Source organism: Dermochelys coriacea, chromosome 8 (assembly GCF_009764565.3).
Source record: "Dermochelys coriacea isolate rDerCor1 chromosome 8, rDerCor1.pri.v4, whole genome shotgun sequence".
Classification (NCBI taxonomy): domain Eukaryota; kingdom Metazoa; phylum Chordata; order Testudines; family Dermochelyidae; genus Dermochelys; species Dermochelys coriacea.
Window position 1 is genome coordinate 93,754,482 of NC_050075.1, and position 15,140 is coordinate 93,769,621.

Consider the following 15,140-nt stretch of genomic DNA (forward strand, 5'->3'; position numbering starts at 1 on the left):
AATGTCATAATACTGTGTCAAAGTCATAAGGGAAAGCAGGCTGTGGAGGAAGCAGAATGGCTAGTTTATTTGTAAACCACATACTCACATTATTTCTAAGTCCAACAGTCACTTCCTCCTTTGTTTAACTCAATAGTATTTTAAACCAGTGACAATTTTATCAGAATTTTTGTATGTATGTAGTTCTGTTCTGTGTATCCAAAAATTCCTTAGTAAAGATTACAGGTATTACTTATCTAATAAATCACTTCCAGAAAAAATATGGCTTGATCAAAAGGAAGGTGACAAAAAATCTGTGAAAAGGTAAAATTGCTTTGGGGTGAGGGTGGAAGAAATGATGAAATAGTGGAAATTCGGGGCAGAAATGAGACTTTCTTTAAAATATATATTTTTGCTTAGATGATCAGCAGTCACCATTGTTTTTTTTGTTTTACAGTCCACATAAGAAAACAGGAAAAGTCATGTAGGTACTTTTTGAATAATTGTATTTTTAAGTGCTTTTTTTCATTTATGTTAAGTTACAGAACACTAGCATAAAAAGTCAGTTTTACCTCCCCTTTAACATTTAGTCTTGTTTCTTTAGTTGTGCAAGATTGTTAAAGGGACGTTGTCAACCTGACAGACATTGCCATTTGACTGTTAAATGGCCTGTATTAAATTAACTGGATTTCTGAAGGACACCTATCCACATCACAAAAAAGAACAATTACAGTTGGCTCCCTAGTGCTTGCAGTTTCCTTGTTGCATGTGCCCCCCACATTCTCCCCTCCACCCAATCTCTGCAAAATAAGTTAGTGGATGGGTGTTGTGCTGCCTTGAATTAGCTTCTGTAATACAAAAACCTGGAAGAATTAGTTCTCTCATCAAAAGTATAAAAGTTTAAAACAAATCCTATAAGTTTCCATTGAAGAAGTATAATAATCCACATTTCAGAAATTGTTGCCATCTTTTGGAGATGCGCATTCATTAAAAAGGCACTTCCATTTTCTTACTCTTTTAGGGTTCGCTCACCTACAAAATCAGCTAGCTGCTCAGTAAAGTGGAGAATCGAAGAAAAAGAGCTATTTGAACAAGGACTGGTAAATATTGTATTTTTCAGTGTTCAGTTTTCAGTAAAAAAAAAACCCCAAAAAACTAGCTTATTTTAAAAAAATAAATGCAATATTAACTCTTTTTCTTAAAAAATGAATGAAGTTCTCATTGCAAAATAAAAATAGTTGCTGATTTTTCATTTTTAACTGGTTAAAAATAATTTTCAGTAGCTAACAATGGAATAGTAAATCAGGCACACTTAGGCCTTGGTCACACAGTCACACAGCTTGTGAATCTCCATCGAAATTAGCACAGTTTGGTTTGTCCACAAGGATCTGCCTGCCCAGATCCAGTTGCAGGATTTGGGCCTTAGACTGTCCCAGGGGCTACTGGTTTGTCTACTGCAGTGTTACAATAGCAGTGCTGTAGTTTACAAAGGTAGTGTCAAACATGAAGGGGTGCCTTGAAATCTAGTAAACTGAAAAAAACATTTTTTTTCCTCAGAAACTATAATATGCACTTTGGAGCTTTTTTTTATATGTTGGTAAAGAATACAGCACAGTGGGACCCCAGCCTGGTTGTTGCCTCTAGACATTACTGTAACATATGTAATAAATACACCAATCCCTGAATCGTCCTGCTAATTTTTGTGACTTCCAGTCAGATTTTCTAAAACTATTTTTCTCTTACCTATTGCTCTGCGAAAAAACGACAATAAACAGACACAGGCCCCTGACAATACAAGGAGATCCAGGTGGGTGAATCCCTGGACCTTCACAGTCTCATTGATTTTAACAAGGTTTTGCTAGCTCATTGCTTGAAAACAGAAGGCTTTGCTGTTTTTTGGATGATATATCTAATCTGACATGTAAAACATCAGAATTAGTCTTAATTACTACTTGGATGGATGATTGCAAGTTGTGTCCTTGTAGTGTCATTGCAATGATTATATCTAATGATTTTTGTAAGCATGCTTTTCTTTTGAAAGTTTGGATATATGTAATATAATAGAAGGTGCACTAACAGCAGCTAAAGTAAAGGCTGCTGTAGCATTTCTATTCTAATTTCATGTTGTTCATAACTTTAGCAAACATCAGCCTGGCAGGTGAAATTTTTTCAGCCCTGGTTTCTTCAAAAGATTAATATTGTCTTGAAAGTTTGAGAAAATATATTGAATCCATTTTTTATTATAAAGACAATGTAAAAAATAAATTTTCGACATTAAAAAATTCTAACTCTTGTAACTTTCTTTTAAACATCTCCAACTAAAATAGCGGGGTATAGAAAGTTGTATTTTGTCAAGCAAATAACCCTTTACAAGTCGTGCTTTTGAATGTTGTAGTGGACATCGTTTTTTAATGAGCCTACTTTGACTTTGAAAATCATGTTGCTATAGAATATTGAAAGTAATACTACTTAAACAGTATTTAGAAGGATGCCTCCCTACATGGGAACTTTAGACCCAGACCTGCAAAGGTGCCTGGGTCCTCTGGTGGGGAGCTTCTTGAATAACTGGGGCCTGTGTTCCCTGTAAGTTGCGCGGATGGACATCTGCCCAGGAGAGATTCAAGTGCCATGCAGTTGATTAGCAGAGCCAGGCACTTCCAGCCAGCAGCATGTGTTCAGGTGCCCCTCCATCCCCACTGCTTTGCAGCCATGTTGCTCCTGCAGCTGCTCCTGGGACCCTCCTGCTGGCTGTGCAGAGTGGGGGGAAGGAAGGTGCTTATGTCAGGGTATCCCCCATCCCCCAGTCCCTGTACCCCATCTCCACAGAGCAGGGTAGAGGGGACAGGACTCAGGACTTACGACAGCTCTGATGTCTGAACAAGCCTTCGGGTGAGTGAGTGCCTTAAAGAGACAGCACACGTCTCCCAGAGACTTCTCCAGCAGCCAGCACACATACACACTCACTTATTCACTCACACTGACTCTCCCCTGCCCACATACCCCACCTCTGCAGAGTGGGGGAGTGGGGACATGGTTCAGGAGGAGGAGAGCTTTCAGTGAGTGCCTTAAAGAGACAGTGTACGGGCGTTTCTCAGAAACTTTCCTAGCAGTCAGCACGCACAGTCTGTGTCACACACCTGTTGTTGTTGTTGTTACTTCTTGGGACTTCCTGCAATGCACATATATTCTCTGTAGTTATAGTCTTTCAAAGTGTGTTATTTTAATTTTTTGACTGGTCTATGGATTTCATAATTTTTATTTCTCTCTTGCACTTAAATTGAATTCTTTGAGTAGTGAATTCTAAAATGCCTGTCTTGTCCTGGCTGGAGTAATTATCCCTATTGGTAACTTTTAAAAAATATATATTATATCTAGGTTTTTTGTTTCTACTGGTGGTGCACATCCGCACATTACCTTGGTGCACATAGCAACAAAATTTATTCTTCACATGGGTGGAAAAAATTAGAGGGAACGTTGTTGGGGACTTAGCTTCATAGTAAGCATTCACATTTAACGTGAACCAGTGCTGCCTTCCTGATTAGATTCACTCATCTGATATTATAACACCCTCAGTCTAGCACAGGTACATATGTGTCAATTTGCATTTAGACTCTATGGAAGAATTTGGCATGGGCGGAATTAGGCCTGCAATATATCTATCTATTATAGGTGGTAATGTATGTAAATGAAAGAACTAAGTTTGACTTTTAGAACCTGGGGTAAGTGTGTAGACTAGCAGTTAGGAAAAATAATCTTTTCGCTTTAAAATGAGCACATTTGACATGGGGCCACAATAAATTTTGATTTCCCCCAATGCAACTTTTAATCATTTTCAAGTAGAATCATATTTTAAAGTTGGAAAAAACTTAATCTTGAGGTTGCATTAGCATTGCCTTTTGTGCATAATTAAAGACCCCAATCCTGCAGATACTCAACTTATATTCTTAATACTGTGAGTAGTTCCATTGATTTTGGTGGGACACTGAGTGCATAAAATTAAGCATGTGCATAAATCTTTGCGAGATCAGGGTCTGAATCTGGTCTTTTATTCATTCAGAGGATTTGGAATGGATGTGCACATACATGAACTGTTGGGTTTTTACTTTTTATATACAGTGTAGTTAAGAAATGGCATGAGGTGGGTATGTACAACTATGGACCTGTTTGGAAAGAGCAGGACCAGAGTTCCAGAAAGCTTATTTAAATTTAGTAGTGCTTTAATTTAATGAGACTTCTATAATTCAGTATTTAACTCTTAAAAGGGAAAAAGGTCAGTTGATTTTGTAGCAACCTACTGTATGCTGTGAGCGCCTCTCTGAGTAAACTTTTAATTTAAGCGACTTAGATGCAGATTTAAGTTGTGGTTCAGACTTTGAGTAAGTTGAGCTCTTTTGTGTGCAAAAGTGGAATGCAGAATGCTACAGTATTACACAAATGCATGACCCAGTCCTGCAAATGCTTAATTAGCTTCAATGGGACTCCTCAAGGTAGTAACCAGTATGTTTTTTAGTGCTTTCAAGATCAGGCCATTGATGAGTCTCCACATAAAGGGGCAGTGAATTAATAACACTTACTGCTTAAACATAATTTCTGTCCAGTGTCTAGGTAATGGGACTTTTTGCAAGGATCGAGTAGTATTTTTTATTTCTAATAAATAATTACTTCTGTAAAACTTTCTTCTTGCATAAAGAATGATACCTAGATGTAGAAAAGATTGGTTGATTTTAATTTGTTTTGTCACACTAGGCTAAATTTGGCCGAAGATGGACAAAAATTGCCAAATTGGTTGGAAGTCGCACTGTTCTACAAGTAAAGAGCTATGCCAGGCAATACTTTAAGAACAAGGTAAACACGAAATGCCATTTTCTGTTCGTAAAAAAGGCAGTGGGGCAAGTATGCGCCTATCATATATTTGGAATGCAAACATGCATTTATGGGACATTATGGTTGAAATATTGCTTATTTGCTATTTTTAAATCTGAAATTTAATTTTGTTTGGAATTCTAATCTTGTTGGGAATTTTAAATGCTCTAACAAGCAATAAACAATATGGTTTGTTTTATTGGACACCCACATACTTGGAATACATTACTAGACTGAAAACAGATTGGTCTCTGACTACTCAGAAGTTGCAACTGTCTAGTGTAATGTAATTTCCGACTGCCAGCTGAACTCTTCTGGGACTTTTTTTTAAAAGACAATTGTGTATACTTTAGCTACTAATAAATACATACGTTAATATCCTTTGGACTGGTCTTATTTTGAATATAAAGTGTCATGCACATCTATAATGCTGCATAAGTTCCTTAAAGTCTGCATTTTTTCAATGTTTTACTTTTTAAAACATAAATCAGTAAGAAAAACCTGAAGATGATTTCCTTAATGTATAGTTTCGTATATGTAAAATGAGCTGAAAGAAGATGAATTAGCTGATGAATGCTAACTGTAATGCTAGATGTCCACAATTCTGGAAGCTTTGCCAGCCAGTCCTTTCTTAATCCCCCTTTTTTATATATATATAAAAATATATATATATATAAGTATGTATGTGTATGTATATAAGTATAAAATAATGAAATATAGGACTGCCTTTTGAAGGAGAACATCCTGAAAACTGAACATTGGACCCAATTTAAAAAAGGCAAGCTTTGTAAATTAATACATAAAACTTAATGATCCCTCTAGACATTGATTTTAATAGTGTTCTTTTACATTTAAACTTCATTATTGGGGTATGCTTAATTTTTCTTATAATCCATTTATACATTCTTAAGGCAAAAACTGATGACTCTGAAAAAGAGGAACAAAGTCAGTACAGCTGCAATAGTCTTCCTGTTGAGGATGAAGGAGAGAAGGTGGTGGCATGGGCACCGGCAAACCTGAGGGGCCGTGCAGACCCCAACCTGAACGCAGTGAAAATTGAAAAGTTATCTGATGATGAAGAAGTAGATATCACGGATGAAATGGATGAAGTGCTTTCTCATGAACCCCCACCGGAACCTGGCAAATCTAAATTAACTGATATTCCGAAGAGTCCAATTCAAGAAACCAGAGGAAGAGAACACACTTTTTGGTCTGCTGGATACAATTTTGCAATTCCCCAGTTTGCAGAAGACAACTTTCAAAAGGCCGAGCAAGGCAAGGTAGAAGCACTGGAGTTTCCAGACATTGCATCCACGTGCTCTGAGAAACAGAGCGTGAATGGTGATGAATCTGTGAAATCAGTTTATGTGCAATTTAATGAGTTTACAGAGAAAAGTGAGCAAGACAGAAAAGGGACTTTTGATGACACCAAGCAATTTGTTGATCAAGAACTTAATGAAGAGCAGAAGGACTTAGTTAATAATGAAATGCTTTTCCATCCTTCTTGCCAATTGGATGAAGAAAATCAAGAGGAAGCAGAGGAGCTTAAGCCACCTGATCAAGAAGTGGAAATTGATAGAAATATCATTCTGGGAGAAGAAAAGCAAGCTATTCCAGAATTTTTTGAGGGACGTCAGGCCAAAACACCAGAGCGCTATCTGAAAATTAGAAATTACATTTTGGATCAGTGGTAAGATAAATTGATTTCATTTTATAACATATGTGATTAAGGCAGCTGATGTGCTGTTTTGATGCAGTTAGAACAGATATGGAATTAATGGCCTAGCTCAGAATGCTGCCAAAATTCTGATATTTTAGCTGTTTTCACACGATTGAAAAGTAACAGCATTGGCTATAGATGGGATATCCCTCCCCTCTTCCCTTTTTTCTTAAATATAAAGGAACATTCTACATTTCAACAATTAAAAAGTTTTGGAGTATTATGAAAATGGGTGTCCATTTTCAAAACACATGGCTACAATTTATTCTAGAATTCTTTCTCCAGTTTTGTCAATTTAGCATATTACACCAAAAGAGGGAAGAGAAAATAGAGTAATACTGGTTAGTGCATTACTTTGCAGTTATCACACGGTAATGGTATATAGATGGGATGCATATCACAATATATTCATGGGTCTGGTATATGTCTTCTATATTTTGGGTCCTGTCCTTCAGACCTTACATAAAATTCCCATGCAAGTTCTCTAGTGATGTCTGTAATGTGTGTCCATTCTTCAGTCTATGTTAGAGTAAAACGTGATGATCAAAACCTTTTTTAAAATGGGTCCTTCTCAACAGGGAGCAGTATTCAGAGTCTTGAATTTTGTACAGTTTGTCTTCATGGAACCATTTTAAGGAACCCATGTTTTTACTATGACAGGCTAATTTGCCATGCAATTTGTTTGCCTGTAGCATTGTTTTCTGAGTTTAACTGTACTCACTTTAAAAATATTACAATATTCTCTCAGCTCTAGTTTAATTGCCTTATAAATTGATAACCTATTCACTAGTTCTATAGTAGTTATAAACTCCCATATTTCTAGGGAAATTTTTGACAGATTTCAAAGCAGTAAATGTGCATGTAGGATAATAAACGGGATTATCACACATTAACCTACAAGTTGTTTATGCAGTTACTTAAAATAATTATTTAATACAGTAGAACATGTGACACGGAATGGACACAAGTATTTTATTTTAACAGGATCATTTCATTTCAATAACTTGCTGTTCCCTGGCACCATTCATTTCTAGGGCCTATATTTTATGCTGTGTATGGATATCTTTTTTTCCTATGCAAGTATTTGAATAAATCTGCACAGCCTCAAACACCATCATAAATTTGCATTTTTCTATGAATCTTAGATATCTGTATGACTACTCTATTCCATATTTTGTTTTTCATAGAGTGTACTTTAGAAAACAATCACTCAAACAGTACAATCCTCCTTCATGAGTAGCTTTTTGAGGGTGATTATAAGCCTGTTTACCACTAACATTCTTTGTCAGAGTGCTACACATGTTAAATAGTCAGAATCTTCCAATAATTCCTGTAGAAAAAATACAAGGAAACTCAAATGGCTTCACAGGACAATTAAACTATTCTTTTTTCTTTTTACTAAACCATTTCCGTTTTGTTTGAAAATGTTCTATGGTTTATTTTAGGGAGCGATGTAAACCTAAATACCTGAATAAGACTTCAGTACGGCCAGGCCTTAAGAACTGTGGTGATGTTAACTGTATTGGACGGATACACACATACCTGGAGTTAATAGGAGCAATTAACTTTGGCTGTGGTAAAAAAAAAAAAAAAAATGTTAATCTGCATCCATTCAAATTATAACCACGATGTTAACAATATCTGTTATTGGTCAGAAACCATTTTGATAAGTTGTGTATGTTACATGAGATATAAAAATCAAGGGAGAGAGAAATCTGTATTTTCAGAAGAATTTTTTGAGTTAAATTCATTGCCGAGTACCTTCTGTATTCAGTCCAATCAAAACTATCCATGTGGATAGTCTTCATTCCATCTCCCTTTTTCTCTGAAGTCTCCAGTCACCCTTGTTTCATGTAAGCTCTTTGGGGCAGGTACCTCGCATAATGGCATTATGACCTGTTTGACCTCCCACCCGTCATCATGTAAATCCTAATGGGCTACTTGTATGAGTAGGTATTAGTTGGTATAAAAGTTGCAGAATCTGGCTCTAATATTATAGACCTTCTGAAAGAAAATAAGTTGTGCTTTGGTTTTGCTTTTAAATTTTCAAAATACTTGGTGTCTTCAAGTATGGATTTTATTTATTGACTGCACTTTCTCATAAGATGGGAGAAGCATAACTTATTGAAAACTAGCCTGTTTAACCTGTTTCTTTAGCTAACCTGATATATAGTTTGAAGGAACCAAAGCTGTCTTGTGAGTGAACGTACATAATTCTCAGAGCCCCTCCTCATGTCCTACAGTCTACTATGCAATGTTCCTCCTCACTCTGTTTGTTGATGGCAGAGCAAAGATTGACAGCCAGCCTGGGGCCAGGACAGCCTCTTTGTGGGTAACTTGAGTTCTCTGCCTCCACTCCTGGGCAAACATGGGGTCTCCTTGTTGTAGCAAAGCCTTCAGGATTGGACTAGCAAAAACATCTTGAATTTGACTAATTGGAGACTCCTAGACTATGGGTTCCGAAGCAAGGTTTGCCTCAGACCATGTCTGGGGCCCCATTTCCAAGAAGACCTCTTAACTTGGCAAGAGGCTTCAGAAATTTACCCAGATATGGGAGACATGTACTTCGGACAAATGGATGCTACAGGCGATTCTACAGGGTTATGCCATCAAACTTAGCAGTTCCCCAGAGATACATTCATATTTCCCAGATCAAACAACTTAACCAAACACCAAAAAGTAAAAGCCTTCTTGGCATTAGGGCAGTACAGCTGGAACCAACAAGACAGATTTTATAGGGTGTACTTGGTACTCTTAGTGACCCCAAGAATGGGGACATGAGCCATCTTAGATCTCAAATCCTTCAGCAAATCCACCAGGTCTCTGAAGTTCTGATGGAAAACACTAAAGTCTATCATTACAACTCTATCACTCCAGTATTTAATGACTTCAGCAAATCTCAAGGAGGCTTACCTTCATGTGATAATCAAGGAGAGTCACTGGAAATTTCTGCCCTTCTGTTATAACGAGAAGCATTTTCAGTACAGGGCTCCCCCATTCTTACTAGTGTCAGCCCCACAAGTCTTCTCAAAGATCCTGGTGGTCTTGCATTCTCAGAGAAAGGGGGTATATGTTTCTCCCTACTTAGGACAAATACCTGAAAAGGAGACTATCAGATCCCCCTTCAGCATCTAAAGGAGATTGTAATCTGCATCTGGGATAATGGGTTTCTGGTGAACATGCAGAAGACTCTTCTCTAGCCATCTCAGTGACTTTTGCTTTTAGGAGTGATTATAGACACTATTTCAGAGCAGAGACAACAGAAGACCTCTAATTCACAAAGTGTCATGTGGTCATCAGACATCACTAGAAGTCCTTGATACAGCTTCTCAGTATGCTAGTTTCATGTGTAGATGCTCTACAACAGACCAGATTTCATCTAAGGATGCTTAGATGAATTTTTCTTATCATTGGAAGAAATTGCAATCAATCAGAAACAGAGAATCACAGTTCCAAAATGAATCACTTCCTCCCTCAAGTGGTGGACTGAATCATCCTTTAAGATTCCAATTGCGTGTCCAGTATCAGAACTGGTGAAATTCATGATCATCATCACAGCAAACTTTCATACATGGGGAGCATTGCTCAACAGGACAGTAGCTCATGGGACTTCATCCAGTTTGGAGAAGAACAGGCATATAAATGAGCCAGAGCTCAGGATCATCAGGCTAACCCTCCTCTACTTTCAAAAGCCAGTCCACCAGCATTGTGTATCTCACAGCCGACGACACTACTACAGTTGCATACATCAGCCAACAAGGGGGAACAAAATCTTCCTCCATCCACAAAGAAGTGATACATCTGTTGACTTTGTCAGAGAGTTATCTCCCCCCTCTAAGCTATCCACATAAAGGCTCAGCAGGAAGGACCTGGAGCTTGAATCTTTCTCTATTTCAGAAGGTGTAGAAAAAGTTCAGGGTTCCAATCACGGATCTTTGCCTCAAGGGAAGGAATCAATGTTCTGTCTCAAAGGTGGCCCTAATACTTACTTTACAGCTTTCTCCACGTACCTCTACTGGCAAGGATGAGAAAAAAAGATACTAAAGGAAAAGGCCACCATACTCTTGATTGACTCATATTGGCCCCACAGCTAGTAATTTTCAGCTTTGGAAGCCATCATTCTGGGATTCTCCACAGGTAGTGATCTTGGCCCCTAGCTGTGCATGAATCTTTTTTCTGCCTCCAACCTTTGGAGGAGGGAGAATGCCGCACCGTACAGACTGCTGGACATGGAGGGTCTTAGAAAGAAAATTCACAGATAAGAACAAAGTTTTCCGTTTTTAAAGTCGGTATGCTGCTGAGTGAGGACTAGATGACTATACTATTGCCTTATCCTAGAATAATACCTCCTAGTTGAGATTTGTATTAAATATGGAATTTTTATTTACCAGGATTAGTGAAAAATAATGTGTGTTCTGCATTCCTATAGAACAGGCTGTGTATAACAGACCACAACCAGCTGACAAAACACGATCCAAAGAAGGCAAAGACACCATAGAAGCATACCAGCTTGCTCAGCGTTTGCAGTCCATGGTAAGATGAAACTAAAAAGTTGCATGTGTCAGTGATAGGGCCTCTTCAACTTTCACTTTCGATAGAGGGCATCTCTCTGAATTTCTTCTTAACCCATTCAGTTTTGATCACTTTCCTGAGTGTTCTTTGATTCAATGTCTGCTTTAGCACCAGTGTTACTCTTTGTCATACCTGTCCTAATTACTATTCTGTTGCACAGTTGGTTTCCACTCCAACTTGTCTGGAGCTAGAAAACCCAGCATAATTTGCCAATTTGCATTCATGAGAAAGCATTGGAGTGTTCTGTCAGCATGTAGTGAGGCTGCCTACGTTTTAATGTGTAAATTTACCAAGTTTTTGGAGTGACTTATTTAGAGCTCAGCATTTATAACCACGCATATATGGGACTTTATAAATAATTTATTGCTTCATTAAAAGAATAAGATTTGCAGGATAATTATGTAACAAGTGTATGTAATACCAAATTTTTATTTTGCTGTAAAGGTATTTTGTGTGTTTAAATCCATTGGTGCAAGAAAACTAAATCAACTCCACAAAGGAAGTGACAGAAAAGAAAATCTATATATGAAATAAAAAATGTTACGCAGAAAGCATGAGCCATACCCAATACTGTTTGCATCACAATTTGCAATTATTTACCAGTATACTTAGTCTTGGCAGTATTCGATTTAAATTGATGTCCATAAATGTTGATTTCAGCTGACACACTGAAATTGAAGAAAAAAATATCCATAAGTAACAGTTGATTCAAGTGCAGCCTCCCGCTCCTGCACCTTGTGCCTGCAGGGATTGGGTGGTATTGGCTCTGTGGCACCATAGATTGAGCCTTCTGCAGCAGTGCTGTTATGGGAGTGAGTGGGCCTTGACAACGAAGCTGCAGAGAGCTTCTTGCATGGCTGCAGGGCTGATGATGCTTGATCCCTGCAGGTGCAGGGAAGGCTGAAGTCCTGCTTGGGGGCAGGGCCATTTGGCAACAGTATGGTTTCCCTGTAGCTGGCAGCTCATCTTCCACCTCCCCTTATGGTCCTGTCTGGGTGTCTCTGCTCTGCCCTGCCATGACCGCAGCCTTCCCCACACCATGTGCCTGCAGGGAACGGGTGTCACCTGTAATGTGGCAGCACAGGGAGCCACCTAAAGCTCTGTTGTCACGGCCCTGCTCACTCATTCACTCAGCAACCAGGAGTGCGGGGGCTGTCCTGGCAGGAATTGTGGCCTTCCCTGCAGCCAGGGGCTCATCATTGTCTTTTTTTCTCCAGGACTCCCTGGTACCTAGCGCCTCAGTGTCTTGGGCCCCTCGGCCGCACAAGGAGCCCCCCGTAGCCGTAGTGTCAGTGCTGGCCTAACTCCAACTCTACCCTCCCACCGCCCAATTTCCCATAACTGTAAAAATAAAAACTCTTAAAAATTTAAAAATAAAAATCAATATTTCTTGAAATTGGGGGAAAAAAAAAAGAGAGAAATCTTTCAAGCCCACATATAATAAACCATGCTGTCTGTACTAGCTGGATGGATCCATGGATCTTTACTCAGGTATTTACTGTACCGCTTAAGGAAAACCTTTCCGGATTTATTTCTAGAAAGGTTGCCAACTGTTGAGTATAAACCAAAGTGAAGAGTTCTATGTTATTCAGTGGGACTGTTCTGGGAGTCGAAATGCTTATGAGCCACTGACCATTTGGATGTCATTTTATGGCTGATTAAATTCAGCAAATGTCAGTGCTTTGATGTGCATGGATTGATGATGTTTGACTAGTATTTTATCTCCTTCCAACAGCGTACAAGACGACGGCGTGTGCGAGACCCCTGGGGAAACTGGTGTGATGCCAAGGATTTGGAAGGACAGACATTTGAGGTAACTCTTGTATTTTTAAACTGTTCTGGTAGATATGATTCTTGCTAACCATTTATCAGATGGTATCTCATCAAAGGCAGTAGAAAAAATGATTGCATAATAAGCATTAAAATTACATTTGTTCTTTTTGAAACCATGATTTGAAAATAATATTGGAGCAACTATTAGGCAACTGTGCTAATATCATGGTGAATGTACTTTGAGAATGCATGTCCCAAACTTGTACAGTTATACTATAAAGCATACACTATGTCATGGCATGGCCATAATGTTTATTTTAATTTGCAGAATTCATCAGTCTTACTCTCATTCAGTGAAAAGTTGCTCTTCATTTCACATCATATAAATCTTTTGTTTATAAAAAATGTAGCTTTAATTCAACATTAAGGTTTCAAGCATTCATAAATCTGGAAAAGCAGAGTTAAGGCTGGGAGCTGAATTTGTGCTCTTTTGTGCTTATACCTTACAATATGGTTGCTCTTTATTCCAAATTGTCAACAATAAGAGTATGAGTTTATCTTAAAAAAAAAAAATTCAGATTGCTTATTTTAAACATTCTTCATAATAAATAACTGATTTGATGCTTGCCTTGCTTTCTAGATCTTTTATAGTGACTTCAAAAATAAACCAACTTGAAGACTATGTACTACGTTACACAGTTTCCTTACATCACATACTGAGTTTTACATGTTGCACAAGAAAGAGAGAGGTGATAGATGTGTGACTGACCAGTTCCCACCTTTACCCTGGGTTTTTAGCTGTAAGACAGTGGGGGGCTTTATAACAGTTTCTGTGAGTGGTTATCTTGGGGAAAAAATAGAGCGTCTGTGATATACCTCAGAAGCACTGTTTTAGTAGACTAGACCTAGCAGTCAGGGTTTCAGTCCTGATTCTTACACTGTTTACTGTGACCTTAAGGCTAGCTGAGGTGGAAAGAAAATTTAGGCCTTTTAGGTTTCCAGCCCTGTATTTATTCCTCTAGGGATAGAGTTTAGGAAATGGGAATCGTGCCATCCCCGCCATTCCCTTCCCCAAAATTGTATGATATCCAAAACTGTAAGATTTTCCAGAGTTTTGAAGTGTTTGCAAGTTTAGATGACACTGAAGTACTTCGCAGAGCCATCAACATTCAAAGTCAATTTAGACTAAACAGAAAATTGTCTACTGTGCATCCACATTCCTAGTGTTCTAAACCTTCGAATGAGCAGAGAAACTTAACAGATAATCCTACTCTTCCAGTGTGGAGAAAATGTGTGACATTAATGACATCAAAATTACTGAACTATTTTCTTTCAAAAAGAAAAGGAGTACTTGTGGCGCCTTAGAGATTAACCAATTTATTTGAGCATAAGCTTTCGTGAGCTACAGCTTATGCTCAAATAAATTTGTTAGTCTCTAAGGTGCCACAAGTACTCCTTTTCTTTTTGCGAATACAGACTAACACGGCTGCTACTCTGAATACTTTCTTTCAAACTCAATTTGTTTATTAGATCTCATTGAAACCTAGAAAACACACGCAGTTTAAACAAAATCCACTTTTCTGCCATTGAGTTATGTATGTACAAAATGTCACTCACAAGGCAGCCACGCTTCATGATTGAGGCAAGCATGGGCTCGAATAACTAAAAAGTTTCAATGGCTTTGGCTGCTGCATCTACCATTTCCTGCAAAGAATGATCTTTAGGTTGAGACAATGTGGAAAATTTCAGCACCAAAGAGGAACTGCTTTGAGAAAGTTTTGACCAACTGATTATAATGCAGGTGGTACTTGCGCATACATTTGACAGTGAAGACTTGTGTGAGATGTGGATGCCATTACTTGAACTCTGACTAGATTAAGCCTTGGGGGATGATAGGAAGAGTCTCTTCCATCTTCCTGCAAAAACAGATCTATGTGCTAATGGCTCTGTCACTATTTTCACACTGCATGGTATATTCTGGCTGTTTCAGTGCATGATGAGTGATCCAGTGACAAAAGCTGCAAGCATGGCAGGGTGCAAATTAGTGCCCAGAATCTAGGTATTTTGAAGGAGCCTGGCGATCATTACTGATAAAATTTGTCTTTTAGCATCTCTCTGCTGAGGAACTAGCAAGAAGGAGAGAGGAGGAGAAACTTAAACCTGCAAAACCTTCTAAAGGATCGAGACAAATAAAAAGGTTTTCTTCTTGTGTGCTGTTTGCTTTGCAATATCT

The 15,140-nt window shown here is 38.2% G+C and overlaps 1 protein-coding gene across 5 annotated transcripts in view; it reads left to right on the forward strand.

Annotated features, from left to right (window-relative positions):
• MYSM1 (Myb like, SWIRM and MPN domains 1) overlaps nt 1–15,140 on the forward strand; it is a 29,076-nt gene that overhangs the window by 5,103 nt on the left and 8,833 nt on the right. For 4 of the 5 annotated variants that reach the window (XM_043490948.1, XM_038412459.2, XM_038412460.2 and 1 more), the window contains exons 4-12: nt 226–303; nt 437–463; nt 1,001–1,079; nt 4,726–4,824; nt 5,754–6,532; nt 8,008–8,138; nt 10,992–11,095; nt 12,870–12,947; nt 15,016–15,104. In XM_043490948.1, coding sequence (XP_043346883.1) covers nt 226–303; nt 437–463; nt 1,001–1,079; nt 4,726–4,824; nt 5,754–6,532; nt 8,008–8,138; nt 10,992–11,095; nt 12,870–12,947; nt 15,016–15,104 — 1,464 coding nt within the window. The remainder of the gene's footprint in view (nt 1–225; nt 304–436; nt 464–1,000; nt 1,080–4,725; nt 4,825–5,753; nt 6,533–8,007; nt 8,139–10,991; nt 11,096–12,869; nt 12,948–15,015; nt 15,105–15,140) is intronic. The other variant, XM_043490950.1, reaches the window with a different exon arrangement.